Source organism: Myxine glutinosa, chromosome 10, assembly GCF_964187855.1.
Source record: "Myxine glutinosa chromosome 10, kmMyxGlut1.1, whole genome shotgun sequence".
Lineage (NCBI taxonomy): Eukaryota > Metazoa > Chordata > Myxini > Myxiniformes > Myxinidae > Myxine > Myxine glutinosa.
The window spans coordinates 136925969-136946255 of record NC_136270.1 but is presented as its reverse complement, the minus strand read 5'-3'; the positions used below and the strand labels follow the sequence as shown (position 1 = coordinate 136946255).

General features: G+C 48.7%; 1 protein-coding gene across 2 annotated transcripts in view; it reads right to left on the bottom strand.

The window, feature by feature from the left end:
• LOC137433731 (1-phosphatidylinositol 4,5-bisphosphate phosphodiesterase delta-4) overlaps nucleotides 1-20287 on the bottom strand; it is a 163217-nt gene that overhangs the window by 65151 nt on the left and 77779 nt on the right. For both annotated transcript variants that reach the window (XM_068126005.2, XM_068126004.2), the window contains exons 7-8: nucleotides 17497-17641; nucleotides 15149-15301 (exon numbers count right to left, since the gene is read on the bottom strand). In XM_068126005.2, the coding sequence (XP_067982106.2) occupies nucleotides 15149-15301; nucleotides 17497-17641 (298 nt within the window). The remainder of the gene's footprint in view (nucleotides 1-15148; nucleotides 15302-17496; nucleotides 17642-20287) is intronic.

Sequence of the window (20287 nt, the reverse complement as noted above, 5' to 3'; positions counted from 1 at the left end):
GTGTGTGTCTTTGTGCGTGTATGTGTGTGTCTATGTGCGTGTGTCTTTGTGCGTGTATGTGTGTGTCTATGTGCGTGTGTCTTTGTGCGTGTTGTGCGTGAAAAAGACAAACTTGTCTTTTTCATAACTATCTTCCTGAAACACAGTGGGTGGTACAGGCCTCAACAGTACAGGTGAGCTCATATCGACTCTGACTATAACACAAGTTCATGATGGGTTCATGCACAACCAAGTGCACACCTTTGCATTTGATAAAATAGTCAGGGTCACTATGTTTTTTCGTTCAAAATTTTTGGAGATTAGCAAAACTATACATTTTTGGAATACTCAGAGCATGAGGAATCCAAAAATTAATGTTTACATTTGAGTCGACACCTTTGCGAAAATGACCCTCAGGACAGTGATGAAGTGTAAAAGCATATTCCTGAACGGTATAGACCTCGTAGATCCGGTGTATAGGACTTATAGTTCAATCTGATACTACCTATAACTTCCTATAACAACCTATAACTTCAAAGGACTTGCAATTTCATGTATTATGTCATACAGTTATATCACAAATATAAAGACAATGGTTTTCAATTACCTTTGTTTGTTGCTTTTCTATAATCCTGAGCACTATTTTGAGGCCTTTATTGGATTCCTTGACCCAGAAAACATAGGATTAGCATATTTAATTAAGTCTCTAGGTTGACTAGAAGCCGAGATCGCGCAAAATATGTATTTTATGGCGGCCATTTTGAAAATCCAAAATGGCGGCCATGCAGGTGTCTGTGCAAATGCCAACATTGATTTTCAGATTCTCCATGCTCTGAAGATTCCAAAAATGTACAGGTTTGCTAATCCCAAAATTTTGAAAGAAATTATATTTGTTAACATAGTGAACCTGACTAAAACAAAACAAGTAAGTTTATGGCTGTAAGGTATCTCGACAGACTACGATCGATTGTAGCACACGTGTATTGACTCTCCCGATACAGGCCCGATTCACCACAGCGCCATCCGAGCTGGGCCATTACTTCCGGAAAAACGGAAATAAACCCGCGGTCACGGTGTCGGGATACAACGGTGAATATTCGCAGCTTCATACATGACATCCTCCCCTTTAAGTCCAAAATTACCAAGACCAATACGTGCTAGACTTCCAAAATTGCCATTTCAAAAGCAACATTTCCAAAGCATGTGAAAATATGTATGCAAACGGTTATGAGAATAATCAAAATACGTGAAAATAGAACATAACATGTGTCACCGTGAAAATAGAACGTGTGTCAACGTGAAAATAGAACATGTGTCACCGTGAACATAGAACGTGTGTCAACGTGAAAATAGAACATGTGTCACCGTGAACATAGAACGTGTGTCAACGTGAAAATAGAACGTGAAAATAGAACGTGTGTCAACGTGAAAATAGAACATGTGTCAACGTGAAAATAGAACATTTGTCAACGTGAAAATAGAACGTGTGTCAACGTGAAAATAGAACATGTGTCACCGTGAAAATAGAACGTGTGTCAACGTGAAAATAGAACATGTGTCAACGTGAAAATAGAACGTGTGTCAACGTGAAAATAGAACATGTGTCAACGTGAAAATAGAACATTTGTCAACGTGAAAATAGAACGTGTGTCAACGTGAAAATAGAACATGTGTCACCGTGAAAATAGAACATATGTCAACGTGAAAATAGAACATGTGTCAACGTGAAAATAGAACATATGTCAACGTGAAAATAGAACATGTGTCAACGTGAAAATAGAACATGTGTCAACGTGAAAATAGAACATTTGTCAACGTGAAAATAGAACGTGTGTCAACGTGAAAATAGAACATGTGTCACCGTGAAAATAGAACGTGTGTCAACGTGAAAATAGAACGTGAAAATAGAACGTGTGTCAACGTGAAAATAGAACATTTGTCAACGTGAAAATAGAACGTGTGTCAACGTGAAAATAGAACATGTGTCACCGTGAACATAGAACGTGTGTCAACGTGAAAATAGAACGTGAAAATAGAACGTGTGTCAACGTGAAAATAGAACATGTGTCAACGTGAAAATAGAACATTTGTCAACGTGAAAATAGAACGTGTGTCAACGTGAAAATAGAACATGTGTCACCGTGAAAATAGAACGTGTGTCAACGTGAAAATAGAACATGTGTCAACGTGAAAATAGAACGTGTGTCAACGTGAAAATAGAACATGTGTCAACGTGAAAATCGAACATATGTCAACCTGAAAATAGAACGTGTGTCAACGTGAAAATAGAACATGTGTCACCGTGAAAATAGAACATATGTCAACGTGAAAATAGAACATGTGTCAACGTGAAAATAGAACATATGTCAACGTGAAAATAGAACATGTGTCAACGTGAAAATAGAACATTTGTCAACGTGAAAATAGAACATGTGTCAACGTGAAAATCGAACATATGTCAACCTGAAAATAGAACGTGTGTCAACGTGAAAATAGAACATGTGTCACCGTGAAAATAGAACGTGTGTCAACATGAAAATAGAACATGTGTCAACGTGAAAATAGAACATTTGTCAACGTGAAAATAGAACATGTGTCAATGTGAAAATAGAACGTGTGTCACCATGAAAATAGAACGTGTGTCAACGTGAAAATAGAACGTGTGTCAACATGAAAATAGAACATGTGTCAACGTGAAAATAGAACATTTGTCAACGTGAAAATAGAACATGTGTCAACGTGAAAATCGAACATATGTCAACCTGAAAATAGAACGTGTGTCAACGTGAAAATAGAACATGTGTCACCGTGAAAATAGAACGTGTGTCAACGTGAAAATAGAACATGTGTCAACGTGAAAATAGAACATTTGTCAACGTGAAAATAGAACATGTGTCAACGTGAAAATCGAACATATGTCAACCTGAAAATAGAACGTGTGTCAACGTGAAAATAGAACATGTGTCACCGTGAAAATAGAACGTGTGTCAACATGAAAATAGAACAAGTGTCAACGTGAAAATAGAACATTTGTCAACGTGAAAATAGAACATGTGTCAACGTGAAAATCGAACATATGTCAACGTGAAAATAGAACATATGTCAACGTGAAAATAGAACGTGTGTCAACGTGAAAATAGAACATATGTCAACGTGAAAATAGAACGTGTGTCAACGTGAAAATAGAACGTGTGTCAACGTGAAAATAGAACATGTTCAAAGATTCAACCGGTCGGGTGCTTTTCTCTCACACATTGAGCATCGCGGTGTACCAGTGGATACAGAGTCCGAGGTGATCCCTTTGGATCGCGGTGTACCAGTGGATACAGAGTCCGAAGTGATTCCTTTGGGTCGCAGTGTACCAGTGGATACAGAGTCCGAGGTGATTCCTTTGGATCGCGGTGTACCAGTGGATACAGAGCCCGAGGTGATTCCTTTGGATCGCGGTGTACCAGTGGATACAGAGTCCGAAGTGATTCCTTTGGGTCGCGGTGTACCAGTGGATACAGAGCCCGAGGTGATTCCTTTGGATCGCGGTGTACCAGTGGATACAGAGTCCGAGGTGATTCCTTTGGGTCGCGGTGTACCAGTGGATACAGAGTTTGAGGTGATTCCTTTGGGCCGCGGTGTACCAGTGGATACAGAGTCCGAGGTGATCCCTTTGGTCTCCACGAAGGGTGTAGCGTTCGCAGAGGTTTTCGGGGCATCCGAGCCGGCTGGAGCGGCCACGACGATCTCCGGCAGTGGTGGGTAGAACTGTTGTTCTGACTGTGACGATGATGCAGGCTCTATCGACTCACAGTAACGGTAGGTTATGTGGTCCTGATGTCGACGAATTTGACGGCCGTCCTGCAGGCGAATCACGCAGGACAGTGGACCTGGCTTCTCGATGATGTCCCCCGGTAGCCACGTCGCACCTGCACCAAAATTTCGGGCAAACACTGGATCTCCGATGTTGATACAGCGACTGTTGGACGACTTATCGTGCACCAACTTTTGATTAAGCTGGCTCTGATAAACATTTGATGATATGTCTGGTTTGAGATTGTCAAGTGTTGATCTCAAGTGTCGTTTCATCAATAACTCAGACGGAGCTGCACCGGTTGCCGATTGTGGCGTGATGCGGTATTTGAACAGGAAACGAGAAAGCTTTGTTTCCAGGTTTCCCTCCTGAAGTTTCTGCAATCCGGATTTGATGATTCCCACGGATCGTTCGGCCAAGCCATTTGAAGCCTGGTGATGTGGGCTGACAAACTTATGTTTGATGCCGTTCCGACGTGTGAACTCGGCAAACTCGGAACTGGAAAAACACGTACCGTTATCACTCACGATCATCCTGGGCAGACCATGAGTGGCGAAACAGCGTCTGAGTCTTTCAATGACAATGGCTGACGTAGTACCATGCATCACATAGGCATCAATCCATTTTGTGTGCGCGTCCGTAATTATGAGAATCATGCTGCCGTTAATAAGCCCGGCATAATCGAGATGTAGGCGATGCCACGGTTCGCTGGGCCATTCCCAGGGATGCAGTGGATTCAGTGGGGAAGAACACGACAGCCTCTCCGCGGCCTTCCCTACAAGTAACAAGAATTGTGAAACTAATGTCGCCACACAATCATCGAGCTGGCAGGCTTGATCACGTTGACAGCAGTACAAGCCAAGGTCAAGACCAAGACCAAGGCATAGAACGTCCTTTTCAGGACGGGCGGCCATTCCCACCGTCGAAAACCAAGGCCTGTCAGTGCTCCAACTCAATGTCGAGGGCCTCACCACCGCCAAGCTCGAAGTCATACGACACCTCGCCGACTTCAACAAGGCAGCAGTCGTTCTCCTACAAGAGACACACTGTGCAGCTGACGACAACCTCAAGCTGCCTGGGTTCCTTCTCGCTGGGTCCATCCACAGTAAACAGCACGGAATGGCAACCTTCGTCAGGACTGAACTAAGCTGGACAGCCATTAGCCAATCTCCACCAGGCTCCAACATCGAGTGGCTGGTCACCAAAATCCAGGAAACATCGGTCGTCAACGTATATAAGCCTCCTCCATCAGCGCTGATGGCGTCATCACTCCCGTCCGTTACTGCACCCACCATCTATGCATGTGACTTCAACTGTCAACACACAGACTGGGGTTACAACTACACAACACCAGACGGAATGATGCTGAGCGACTAGGCCTCCAACACCGATGCACAGCTGCTGTTCGACCCAAAAAAGCCTCCAAGCTTCTTCTCTGCGCGCTGGAACACCTACACCAATCCGGACCTGGCCTTCGCCGTGTGCCGCACCAATGACCCGAAGCCTGAGAGATGCGTCATTGACAGGTTCCCCCGCTCACACCACCGACCGTCCATCATCAAAGTGCCATCACTGGTGCAGTCTGTAGCGGGCAGACCTGTCAAGAGATGGAACTTCCGGAAGGCTAACTGGCAGTCGTTTGCTGCAGAGACGGAAAGAAGAACAGCCGGTCTCCCGAACCCAGAAGCTGCTGATGTGGACGCCGCATACGCAGCCTATTGTAAGGTTCTCCTAGGTGCAGCAAAGAAAAACATCCCGAGTGGCTTTAATAAGAACTACATCCCGGGTTGGGATGAAGAGTGCAGCCATCTCCTGCGCGACCATCAGCAGGCCAGCTCCAGGGAAGAAGTGGACTCGACTGCAACAGCACTACTCCAGAAGCTGGATGCCACCCGTAGGACCAGATGGACTGAAATAGTTGAGTCGATCGATTTTACCCACTCTAGTCGCAAGGCGTGGCAGACCATCAACCAGCTGACAGGCAGAAATACAATGCCATTCAGGTGCCCGGTGACAGCAGACGCCATTGCGTCCCAGCTCCTGAAGAATGGTCGCTTCCCGGATGCAGACAAAAACTTTGCCCGCCTGACGTTGCGTGAGGTGTCTTCTCTCTCCAGGGCGGCCAGCGCGGATGCCAATCTCTCTGGAGACTTCACAGCAGCCGAACTCAGCGCGGCCATGAGCAAACTCAAGCCGGGTAAGTCACCAGGCCGTGACAACATCCTTCCGGAGTTTGTCATCCACCAGAGCACAACAACATCTGGTTGGCTGTGTTCATTCTTCTCGTCGTGCCTCCGGAGGTCCAAGCTCCCGAAAACCTGGCGCCGTACTTCCGTCATAGCCCTGCCGAAGCCGAACAAACCTGCGGAAGATCCCAAGTCCTACAGACCAATCTCATTGCTCTGCGTCCCATTTAAGATTCTGGAGAGGATGATCCACAGCCGCATCGACCCAGTGGTGGACCCACAGCTCCCGCGGGAACAAGCCAGTTTCCATCGTGGCAGGTCAACAGTGGACCAGGTAACATTACTCACACAAGATATTGAAGACAGCTTCCAGGACAATGAGAAAGCTGGCGTAGTGTTCCTGGACCTGACTGCTGCATACAACACCGTTTGGCACCGTGGACTCCACCTGAAGTTGCTGAGGACAATCCCGGGTCTGGCATATGGTGAACTTCATCATGGAGATGCTGTCAAACCGCAGCTTCGTCCTACAGACCAGCGACGGCCAGCGCAGCAGGCTCAGAAGACTGAGGAATGGTGCCCTGCAGGGTTCTGTTCTCTCGCCGATGCTGTTTAACATCTACATCTATGACCTGCTGGATACAACATCCAGAAAGTACGGTTACGCGGACGACCTGGCCATCATGCTGCAACGACCAACATGGAAGGCGATGGAAAACGGTATCAACCAAGACATGGGCACCTTGATAGCCTACCTCTGGAGGTGGCGTTTGCAGCTCAGCATTGGTAAGACAGTGTCAGCGGCATACCATCTTAACAACAGAGAAGCAAAAAGGGAACTGGACATGTTCGTTGACAACAAACGCCTGGAGTTCCAGCAGGCCCCAAAGTACCTCGGTGTACGCCTAGATCGGATACTGTCTTTCAAGCAACACCTAGAAGAAGTGAAGGCCAAGGTGACATCAAGGGTCTCACTTATCAGACGTCTCACTGGTACGACCTGGGGAGCCTCTGCCAAGACCCTACGAATATCCACGCAAGCCCTGGTCTTCTCTGCAGCCGAATACTGCACCCCAGCCTGGAGCAGAAGCCCACACGTGAGAAAGGTTGATGTTGCCATTAACAACGCCCTCCGCATTGTAGCTGGTTGCTTGAAGCCCACCCCGGCATTCCACCTGCCAGTCCTAGCGGGAATCGCCCCGGCCAGCCTCCGACGGGAGGCTGCTACGGACTGCTACCCTGGCAAGGAATGCCCAGAAACACGACTGGCACATCCTGCACAACACCACAACGATAGTGGCGCCTGCAAGCAGACTCAAGTCCCGCCATCCCTACAACAAGGCAGCACAAGAGATGCTCAGTTCTATCCCTGAGGACCTATCTAGAAGCGCATGGCTGGCGGCATCTTGGAAGCAGGTGTGGGAAACGGCCGGGCCCACCCGCATCCACCGCTACATCTGGGACCCAGGAGGTGGCGTCGTAGGAGAAGACCTACCACGCCTGCAATGGACCTTGCTGAATCGTCTACGTACGGGGGTCGGCCGCTTCAAATCATCGCTGAAGATGTGGGGCCTGGCAGACAGCGCCGCGTGCGAGAGCGGCGAGCCTGAGCAGACTGCCGAACACATAATTACCACCTGCCCCCTATACAGACCACCTTCAGAAGCCGGCCTCTTCGACGTAGGACCAGAGACGAGGGCATGGCTGCACGACACTGAGCTGGCCATCTTAGTCAGGCAGATAGGTGTATCCATCATAAGAATTGTGGGTTTAGATGTACAAGCATGAAATTTGGCACAGTCATAGATAATAATCTAATGAATAATTCCAGATATGGACCCACCGTGAAAACGTCCTATGGTAGCCATGGCGGCCATTTTACAAAATGGCCGTTTTGACCGCGATTATTTTTTACCGGACGACACAAATGCTTCTTTATGTTCTAATGAAATGACTCTAGATACACATATATGCCATAATTGTATTCTCCAAATGACCACAATTTGCATTTGTGTTGCCAGCAATGTCAATTAACCCACCAAGCACTGTAATGGTAACTTATATTACTAGATAGTTCCAGTTTGATCTTGTTTATACGTCACAATTTTCTCCACCACACTGGCACAAAGCAGTACATTTCAAACTAGCTTGTTTGCACTTGCATCGTCCCTTGCAACCCTTTTTGCATTTACAACAAATCAGCTCCCTTGATGAAATGCTGGCTTCAGGAAGCATGGACCACAGGGGTTTCCAGTTGTGGGGATCGATCCATCCCCAATCCCCAGGTGAGGGCAGATCCATAACAACCTTGAGCATGTTTCCCAGCATGAAGAATGGTGAACCTCTCGAGCACTGCCACAACGTCATCAGAGATGTCTGCTGTCCCCGTGGAGAGATGAACTAACGCTGGCGTCAATTCGTCAAATACTTTCCAGGTATCCCAGGCTGTATTCTTGCCCCGTGTATTAAATGACGAGACTGTGTCACACCCTGTGTATGCATGGAACATCGGGAGGGCCTGTGACTTATCTGGTCTGAGGAATGCTGCAATTTCATGTGCTGGAATATACCTGAAGTGCTGGCCTGTCCCAAAGGCCACCCAAAGCTCCTGGATTTTGAGTTTGGTTGTTGCTGCCACAGCCAATACCACTATATCTGTATCCACCGTATGCAGAAGAATTTTCTGAAATCCATCACGGACTGCATCCACGACATTTTTTCCTATCTATAGACACCAATGAGAAGTATATTTCGGGGGGGTGCACGAGACCCCTATCTAGCCACTAGACTAAAAGCGGCCATTTTGTAAAATGGCCGCCACGGCTACCATAGGACGTTTTCGCGGTGGGTCCATATCTGGAATTATTCATTAGACTATTATCTATGACTGTGCCAAATTTCATGCTTGTACGTATAAACCCACAATTGTTACACCTATCTGCCTGACTTTCTGATGATACACGAAAGAAGAAGAAGTGGCGCTTTCGCAGGTGTATTCCGGGTGCTCTGGCAGGGGTAACAATGTCGAACATGATGTTCGATATCAGCATCAAGATTCGGCCACCACACATAGTTTCTGGCGAGTGACTTCATCTTTACAATCCGGGGTGACAGTCATGGATTTCGTCCATGAACCAGGAACACAGATTTTCCGGGATCACGACACGACATCCCCAGAGTAGGCAACCATTTTCCACGCTGAGTTCGTTTTTACGTGCTTTAAAAGCCACAAAAGCTGGGTCACCCTCAAGTAGCAAATGCCATCCAAGCTGTACAGCCTGGACAGTTCTGGACAGAACGGGGTCTCGTCGAGTATGAGTGCGGATCTGGCCGGAATCGACAGCACAATCTTCCAGATGATCCATCAGTGCGATAATGGATCCTGGTGTAGGCGAATCATCAACGGATTCTGGAAGGGGTAACCGACTCATGGCATCTGCATTTGTGATAGACAAACCGGGCTTATAACATATGGTGTAGTCATAAGCAGCAAGAAACAGGGACCAGCAGATGATCCTGGGCGGTAGTGTGTCAGATGTCGCCTTAGTTGGACCAAACAGACTGATCAGCGGCTTGTGATCAGTGTGAATCGTAAAATGATGTCCAAGAAGGTACTGGCGAAATTTGCTGATGCCAAAAACGATTCCCAATCCTTCCTTGTCAAGTTGGGAATAGTTCTTCTCTGCCGGGGACAACGTTCTGGATGCAAATGCAACAGGTCTTTCTGTACCATCAGGTATCACGTGTGATAATACACTCCCCTCTCCATACCGACAGGCATCGCATGTCAGCACAAGATCCTTCTCTGGATCAAAATGAACGAGAACATTGGACGATTTGAGCAGATCCTTAGAGGTCTGGAATGCTGATTGTTCAGTGGACCCCCAGCTCCAGGAGACTCCTTTCCTCAAAAGCCGATAAAAGGGGCCCAAAACGTCGGTCACATTCGGGATGTAACGACCATAGAACTTAAGCAAACCGAGGTATGACTTCAATTTGGCTACGTCTCGTGGAGCCGGAGCATCCTTGATAGCTCGGACTGTCTCATCTGTCGGGTGTAGACCCTCGGCATCAATCGTATGACCCAGGTACGTGACTGATGGCACCATAAACTTGCACTTGTCTCGACGCAAACGTAGGCCGGAGTCCGAAATCTTCTTCAGAACTCTATCCAGGTTTTGTAGATGTTCCGTGTCCGTACAACCAGTAACCAGAATATCATCCTGGTAACAAACGACGTTGCGTTCGGCGGCAAACAAACTGTCCATGACACGCTGATAAATTCCAGGTGCAGATTTCACTTCAAAACTGAGTCTGTGGTACCTGTACAACTCACGATGTGTGTTGATGGTAAGATGCTGTTTCGAATTATCGTCCAAGCAGAGCTGTAGATAGGCGGATTTGAGATCGAGTTTCGTAAAAGTCTTGCCTCCCGTGAGACGAGCATGAAGGTCTCCGATCCTTGGGATTGGATATTTATCCAATGAAGAACACTTGTGCACGGTCATTTTATAATCTCCACATGTGCGGATGGACTGGTCAGATTTTATGATCGGAACGATGGGCGCCGCCCATTTGGCATACTGGATTTGCTCGATGATGCCCAGATTTTCAAGATGATCCAGTTCCTTGTCAATCCGCTCCCGCAGGGCGAAAGGGTCTGGGTGAGCTCTGCAAAATATAGGATTGTGTTACAGATTCGTCACTTCCGTCATTGTGGTTGTCATCCACTGTAAGCACTTTTGGTTCCATGTTCTGTTATTGTTATCGTTTAAGTGAAATGGAGATAACTGTTTGCAAAAGGTAAAAAATTAATGTTTTAAAAGAAACCAAAAACCGGATCGAGAGAAAACTGGATGAAGAAGAGGAGGAAGAAGAAGCGGGGCAAGTGAGGTCGAGAAGAAGCCAAGTGGCTTTGAGGTCTTGAGCAAATGCTGGCGAACGGGGGTCGTGAGCGAACTTTGGGTTTCCTGGGAAGGGGATTCCTGTGACAGAGTGGTTATCGTTGTGACAGATAAACCTGCATGACAGGTTTTGCGGTTGATTCCGAAGAGAATCGTTGTTGAAGTGCAGGTACGCCTTCAGTACGGGCCCGTCGGCCGTTTTGCCTTGCTCCCGATTTCGCATCACTCCAGGCTTTTCACCTCGCTTCAGCCATTTCATTGCACCCAGTCGTTAACCGGGTTTGCGTGTGTAACGTGGATTTTGAGTGGGAATTTGAGGTTCGCCGTTTGGGAGCCGTTGAACGTTCATACCCGAAGGTGTGATTTCCCAGTCGCCTCTTGAGGGCACCTTTGCGCATCTTTGGCAGCGTGACTGTCAGCCAAACTGGATTCTGGTCTCGATACGACATCGTTCTTACGATCACCGGAGCGTGGATCGACTTTGGCTTGATGCCGGGACAGAGACTTTGGGAATGTTCTTTTCACTCACTTGGAGCACAGTGAGTTATATTGTACGAAACTGATGGTACCAGCATAGGAATGATACAGTTGTTGTACAATTGATTAATATTGTTCTTGTACTGTTATTCTTGTGTGACCTTAATACAATACTTGTTTGTTGGTAACAATTGGTGTGGTTTCACCATTGGTCTTTGACACACACAATAACACATCTTTCTGCCATGACTCCTTTCGGGGCCCGGAGGTACACCGTGACCGGGGTTTGGGGAGGAGCATGTAGCAATTTGCATCCCGGTCAACACTGAGTTTAGCCATATGTCCTTTCAAGGTTCCAAGCTCATCCTTGAAGACATCCGGGTACGTATCCAGAACATTTTTGAGTGTGTATGCTGCGGTAGGAGAAACGTTGGCTGCCCGGAGTTTATGAATGCTTTTCCACTTCAGTTGAATTATGCTCAACTAGTACCTGCCGAGTAAGGAAGGGCCTTTTCCAGGAATGCCGATCAGGGTAGGTGAAACTCACGGTTATCGTAGCCCACCGTGACGTCACATGTACCGCAGGGAACAATCTTCTCACCTGTATAGGTGGAGAGTCCATAGGTAGTAGGTTTCAGATGTGGTCGGTCAGCATCACTCCACAGGTTTGTGAAAACAGCATGGCTGATGAGCGAGATGGCCGCACCAGTGTCGACCTCCATTTGCAATGGTCGATTGTTTGACGACAACAGTGGCAAGAAGAGGGTCCCGCTTATAGTGAGAATCAATATGAAACAGGTCACACGATTCTGAGTTGTCGGAAACAGAGTTCAACTGGTCAAGCTCAGGTTCCTCCGAACTGATAAACTGATGAATCTTCTTGTCAGCAGCTTTCCCTTTTCCCGATTTGCAAGTGATGCAAGCTGGAGCAATATGGCCAGTTTTCGGACAGAAATGGCAGGTGGCATCTTTGAACCGACACGTCTCCGGAGGGTGCTTTCCGTTGCACCGAAAACATTTGTTGTGGGTTTGCGACTGCACTGGCTTCTGACGAGGAGACTTGTTCCAACGTTTTGGCTGAACATGATCCAACCGATTCACAGCAGGGCTGGTACCAGACGAGCGAGTGGTACCGATGCTTGTAGCGTTGCGTTCAGCACTTTCCATGGAAATGGCAGTGTCTCTAGCATTTTGGAACGTCGGTCTTCTCTCAGAAAGCAGGCGTCTACGAGTGCGGTCATTGGACATACCAACCACCAGCAAATCACGGAGCATTTCGTCAATCGTGTCCACAAACTCACACAGATGTGACAGTTTTTTGAGGTGTGCAATGAAGTCTGCGATCGACTGACCTTGATGCTGTCTGCACATGTAAAAATAAAACCGACACAGGATGACTGAAGGGGGTGGATTACAATGTTCCTTCAAAGCGGCCTTGAGCTCCGCATACGCTCCTGGATTGTCCGAGGCCGAATCAGGTTTTTAACGAGTGTGAACATCTCACCCCCGCAAACGGACAGGAAGACGGCCTTCAGTCACGATGCCGTTCGCCTCGAAGTAGAAAGACAACCGCTCAGAATACGTGTCAAAATCTCCCTCACGGGGGTCAAATTCATCGATATGGCCGAAAGAAGTCATGGTCTAGATGATTATCCTCGTCGCCATGTAAGGTATCTCGACAGACTATGATCGATTGCAGCACACGTTTATTGACTCTCCCGATACAGGCCCGATTCACCGTAGCGCCATCCGAGCTGGGCCGTAACTTCCGGAAAAACCGAAATAAACCGCGGTCACAGTGTAGGGATACAATGGTGAATATTTGCAGCTTCATACATGACAATGGCGAAAGTGTACAGTACGTGTACAGTACAGAAGTTAAATGGATGGTACAGAACAAAGGAATCACGCACGAATCATAACTCCGTGAGACACAGTGCAGACACCGTGCAGACACCACATCAATATCTCCCTCTCTCCCTTCCTCAACATTGCGCAATATCTCTGCTGATGGGTTATGGCATCTGACAGAATATCACAAAGATCATATTTGTTAAACAACAACAACAACACCCCCATACAGCCACACCTCGTACACTGTACACGTACAGTAACACTCTTTTTGCCACGCCCCTTATACTTTGACAGTAAAAGTTCTACTTCCACTTTTAACCTGGTGTCATCACTGGCATGAAATCGGTGATTCAAATCGTATGTTAAACATAATTTTCAAAATAGTCGCCATTTAAAAATGGGTAACCGTAAGTTCAGAATATTTCTGAATGCAAATTTGACTCACGGAAATACGACAAATATACATGGATGAGAGGTGTCGAGTTCCTACCTTTTCCTGTTAATACAAGTGATGCAACACACACACACACACACACACACACACACACACACACACACACACACACACACACACACACACACATATATATATATACACACACACACACACATATATACACATACACACATGGACACAGACACACACACAGACACACACACACACACACACACACACACACACACACACACACACACACACACACACACACACACACACACACACACACACACACACCTCCTTTCTAGCAATAGATGCAAATATCTCGTATAATTTATCCTGTGGCCCAAATTTCTGAATCAAGCAAACACTGTATTTTTGACAGCGCTCACAGCTCCCCAACTTCACCCCGACAGACATGATTAATAGTAAATATCATCATTTTAAATGTTGATTTTAAACTTACTCTGTTCAATCACAAACTCCAGATACGTCATTCTCATCGGTGTTCAGAATCACCCAAACCGGACACGATGTGTCCATCAAACTCTTTTGTTGTACAAAGGCACCCCAAATGTTGTACACCCCAAATCCCACTACTCCACACCCCACCACCCCATATCCCACATCCCACACCGCACGTCCCACACCCCATATCCCACATCCCACACCCCGTGTCCCACACCCTGTGTCCCACACCCCACCACCCCATATCCCACATCCCACACCGCACGTCCCACACCCCATATCCCACACCCCACACCCCACGTCTCACACTCCACACCCCACGTCCCACACCCCACACCGCACGTTCCACACCCCTCACCGCACGTTCCACACCCCATATCCCATATCCCACACCCCGTGTCCCACACCCCACCACCCCATATCCCACATCCCACATCCCACACCGCACGTCCCACACCCCATATCCCACACCCCACACCCCACGTCTCACACTCCACACCCCATGTCCCACACCCCACACCCCACATGCAAAACCCCACCACCCCAACTTTTTCTCATGTGCTTTTCCAAGTATTCTCGGCTTCTGTTAGAAGCTTTGTGACCCATTTTAGATGGCAGTCCTTATCGTGTACGCACGATACATGCAAACATGCCCCGGACACGGCTGTTTGTCGTCCTTTCTGCGCATGCCTGCCGAGCATTCTGGGGCAGATTACGTCATTTGGAAAGTCCCGTATTCAGAATCCTTTCTAAAATCTATTTCTGAAACGTAATTACTTCATTCGTGATCAACAAAGTTTCTGATTTTACCGTCAGATAAAAACCTAAATCTGCAGACGCGGTTTCATGAAAGACAAAGACATGTGAGTAACCGCGTTTGACTTGTCTGTATGATGAATGTGTAGAGATGTTCACTGGGGGATCCTAGTTAGACACATCTCTTGATATTCTTGTACAAATATCGATCAATCCCTCGTTTGCAAATAACGTTTGACGGAGGTTTTGAATTAGGCCTGATACTTCACACAAAGGTTTGTACCTCAGGAGAGGGCAACTGAGTTGGCACCTTGCCCCCAAGAGGTGCAGTAAAGAGCTTCTCCCCCAGGATGCTCCGCATGTGCAGCGCCATCGCTTGTTGCTGCTCCAAGCTGCAGTGGTTCTCAATGGAGAGGATGACAGGATACTTTGAGGCCTAGCAGACCAAGGGCAGACCGTTAAACCGGGAGGGGGATGTGACATTGTTTGAGAAACAAGAGCAAACAAGAAAACATCTGAAAATTCAAAGCCTGTCCGCGTCAGTTTGTATACAGACGTATTCTTCTTCTTCTTCATATTCTTCCTCTGCTTCTTCTTCTTCACAAAATAATGAAACAGTTTAACAAAAAATACAAAATGAAAATTGATGATTTTATGCAGCCTTGGCCGTCGAGCTTTAGATGTCAAAAAAAATAGTCAGCTTCTACCATTTGATTGGTGAACTAATTCTGTGACCGGATATGCAAATTCTTAAACTTTCAGGTCAATTGGACGAAAATTGTCGATTTTAGGTGAAAATAAATCTCTCAATTTGCATCAACACATTCCATTGTACATGTTTCCACCTTTTGATGATGATGTCCTTGTACAGACAAAGATGATGACAGTGTCATGTCAGAACTGCTCTGGTCATAAACTTCCTCGTCCGAAAACTCAAGTTTAATATATGAACCGGTAATAACTTTTGAGCATCAATTATTCATTGTGTTTCTTGTCTGAAAGGTACCTTATTCCCAGATAGTTGTGCCTGTGTGATGTGCCACAAAAGGTAACTTCCTGTGTGATATGCCACCACAGGTCACTTCCTGTCTGATATGCCACAACAGGTCACTTCCTGTGTGATAGGTCACACAGGTCACTTCCTGTGTGATATGCCACAACAGGTCACTTCCTGTGTGATATGCCACCACAGGTCACTTCCTGTGTGATATGCCACCACAGGTCACTTCCTGTGTGATAGGTCACACAGGTCACTTCCTGTGTGATAGGTCACACAGGTCACTTCCTGTGTGATATGCCACACAGGTCACTTCCTGTGTGATATGCCACACAGGTCACTTCCTGTGCGATATGCCACAAAAGGTAACTTCCTGTGTGATATGCCACAACAGGTCACTTCCTGTGTGATAGGTCACACAGGTCACTTCCTGTGTGATATGCCACAACAGGTCACTTCCTGTGTGATAGGTCACACAAGTCACTTCCTGTGTGATATGCCACAACAGGTCACTTCCTGTGCGATATGCCACAAAAGGTAACTTCCTGTGTGATATGCCACAACAGGTCACTTCCTGTGTGATAGGTCACACAAGTCACTTCTTGTGTGATATGCCACAACAGGTCACTTCCTGTGCGATATGCCACAAAAGGTAACTTCCTGTGTGATATGCCACAACAGGTCACTTCCTGTGTGATAAGTCACACAAGTCACTTCTTGTGTGATATGCCACAACAGGTCACTTCCTGTGCGATATGCCACAAAAGGTAACTTCCTGTGTGATATGCCACAACAGGTCACTTCCTGTGTGATAAGTCACACAGGTCACTTCCTGTGTGATATGCCACAACAGGTCACTTCCTGTGTGATAGGTCACCCAGGTCACTTCCTGTGTGATATGCCATACAGGTCATTTCCTGTGCGATATGCCACAAAAGGTAACTTCCTGTGTGATATGCCACAACAGGTCACTTCCTGTGTGATAGGTCACACAAGTCACTTCCTGTGTGATATGCCACAACAGGTCACTTCCTGTGCGATATGCCACAAAAGGTAACTTCCTGTGTGATATGCCACAACAGGTCACTTCCTGTGTGATATGTCACACAAGTCACTTCTTGTGTGATATGCCACAACAGGTCACTTCCTGTGCGATATGCCACAACAGGTAACTTCCTGTGTGATATGCCACAACAGGTCACTTCCTGTGTGATAGGTCACACAAGTCACTTCTTGTGTGATATGCCACAACAGGTCACTTCCTGTGCGATATGCCACAAAAGGTAACTTCCTGTGCGATATGCCACAACAGGTCACTTCCTGTGTGATAGGTCACACAGGTCACTTCCTGTGTGATATGCCACAACAGGTCACTTCCTGTGTGATAGGTCACCCAGGTCACTTCCTGTGTGATAGGTCACCCAGGTCACTTCTTGTGTGATATGCCACAATAGGTCACTTCCTATGTGATAGGTCACCCAGGTCACTTCCTGTGTGATATGCCACAATAGGTCACTTCCTGTGTGATAGGTCACAACAGGTCACTTCTAGCTGAGAGTCACAACTCAAACAGAAGTCTTTTGGATATTAGAAAAGGACCTTTCCAATCAAAGCAAGGATAGCAAAGGACTCACCTCAAAAGCATACTGGTTGACAGCTTTGATGACATCACGAAAGAGGATTTTTGAGGTCATTGTGTAACCATGGTAGATGACAGGTTCTCCATCAGGTCCGTCCCAGCAGTCCAGCTCGACACAGCGGCAGCCATTTTGCAGCGCCCTGTGTCCGGTTGGAACACACGTCATTAGTCTTTTGACCTCCTTCGTGTTAAGCTAAAGTTCACACTCTGGATTATGACGCGTACCCAAGTTTGAAACCAGTGGTGCGGAATAGGTTGGTACCGGCACAGGTAAAAGGAAACTTCAGTTTGGTTATCTATTAGTTCGGAAGTGACGTCAACGTCTTGTGGAACAAAAATGTAGCTTGTTGCGGTTTCATGAGAAGTGATAATTGATAAAAACATTAAAGGTACATATCACGAGAGAGGTATTTCACGGGCCGTAATTACTGCAAACCAAAACCAACGAAAAAGAAGAGTTTTTATCCACTCAGTCATCCATCCATTCCAAAATGCTCACCACGTGCTCATTCATTAAACTATATCTATACTGTATGTGTGCGTATGTTGTATGTACAATGCATTCAGAAAGTATTCAGCCCCCTTCACTTTTTACACATTTTGTTATGTTGCAGCCTTATGCTGAAATCGTTTAAATTCATTTTTTCCCTCATCAATCTGCACTCAATACCCCATAATGACAAAGAGAAAACAGGATTTTAGAAAGTTTTGCAAATTTATTAAGAAGAAAAAACTGAAATATCTCATTGACATAAGTATTCATACTCTTTGCTATGACACTTGAAATTTAGCTCAGGTGTCTCCCATTTCTCTTGATCATCTTTGAGATGTTTCTACACTTGAAGGAGCTGCGCTCCAACGCGAGTCGAAAGAATTGACGCGACCAAAGACGGAATTCGTCTGAGTTGCTTTATTGAAACAAAACAGCTCAGGTATTCTGAAAAGCCCGTTTATCGGGCAGCAATATATATACACATTTATGCCGGGGCGTTTGCCCGGGAAAACCGAGACCGGGCATGCCCGGGTGTCAAGGGCGAGTCCTGGAAAGGCGAGTCTGGACATTCCCGGGCGTCCTGGACACGGCCTGGCAAGTCGAGGCTGGGCATGCCCGAGCGCTCTGGGCGAGCCCTGGAAAGGCGAGAGCGGGCATGCCCGGACGCTCTGGGCGAGCCCTGGAAAGGCGAGTCTGGACATGCCCGGGCGTCCTGGACGCGGCCTGGCAAGTCGAGGCTGGGCGTGCCCGGGCGCTCTGGGCGAGCCCTGGAAAGGCGAGAGCGGGCATGCCCGGGAAAGACGAGACCGGGCGTGCCCGGGAGGTTCGGGCGTGCCCGGGAACAGCGAGTCCGGGCATGCCCAGGAGAGGCGCGTCTGGGCCCGTCCGGACGAGCCCGGCATGGCGATCGCGCCCTGGCCGCGTCCTGGCAGGTGCAAGGCGATTGTGTACATTCAGCGGGGACCGCTACACATGCCCCTCCAGAATCGACCTGCACCGGCAGGGTCAATTTAAGGGGGGTCCGGATGACCCGGCCAAAGCGACCCCTGGAGGGTCGTGGGGGGGGGGGGGGTCTGATCCGGTGGTGGGTGGTCGGGCGGGGGGAACTGTAGACGGGGGGCGGCCTTGCTGCGGAGGAAGGGCCAACCATGGTGGTCGGTCGACGTCCACGTGCGCCGGTTTGAGGCGGTCCACAGAGATCCGGTCCGACCGGCCGCCGACGTCGACAACGAAGGACTTGTCGCCCCGTCGCAGGACCCGGAAGGGCCCGTCGTACGGCGGCCGGAGTGGCCCCCGGTGCGCGTCATGACGCACAAAGACGTACTCCGCTGTGCGAAGCGCCGGGGGGACGTAGGACTGGGGGCCACCATGGCGGGACGTTGGCACGGGGGCAAATCGGCGGGCGGCCTCCTGGAGGTCCGAGCGCTGGTGTGCGGCGGACCAGGGACTGGTAGCGTCAGGCACGAACTCGCCCGGGACGCGGAGCGGCTGGCCGTAGACGAGCTCAGCGGCGGACGCCCGGAGGTCCTCCTTGGGGGCCGTGCGGAGGCCCAAAAGGACCCACGGCAGCCGGTCGGTCCAACCGTCGTCCTGAAGGCCGGCCATGAGTGCGGCCTTCATGGAGCGGTGAAACCACTCGCACAACCCGTTGGCTTGGGGGTGGTAGGCCATGGTGCGGTGCAGCGTGACCCCCAACGAGCGGGCGACCGCGCCCCAAAGTTCGGACGTGAACTGTGGGCCGCGGTCGGACGAGATGTCCGCCGGTGCGCCGAAGCGCGCGACCCAGGTGGCGATGAACGCCTGCGCCACGTCGGCGGTGGTGGTGGAGGTGAGGGGCACGGCCTCCGGCCACCTGGTGGTCCTGTCCACCATGGTGAGCAGGTGGGTGAACCCCCGCGATGGGGGCAGGGGACCCACCAGGTCCACATGGACGTGGTCGAAACGCCGTGCAGGCACGGTGAAAGGTGCTAGCGGGGCCTGGGTGTGGCGGTGGACCTTGGCCCGCTGGCAGGCCGTGCAGGCGTTGGCCCAGTCGCGGACGTTCCATCGCAGGCTGTGCTAGACAAAACGCGCCGACACCAGCTTCTGAGAAGCTTTCCGGCCCGGGTGAGAAAGGCAGTGGATGGAGGCGAAGATGCGGCGCTGCCAGGAAATGGGCACGATGGGGCGAGGCTGGCCCTGGGAGACGTCGCAGAGCAGGACGGTGCCCGCGAAGGGGATGTCGGCCAGGCGGAGGCCCGTGTCCGCCGCCCGGAGGGCCTGCACCGAGGTGTCGGTGGACTGGTCGGCCGCT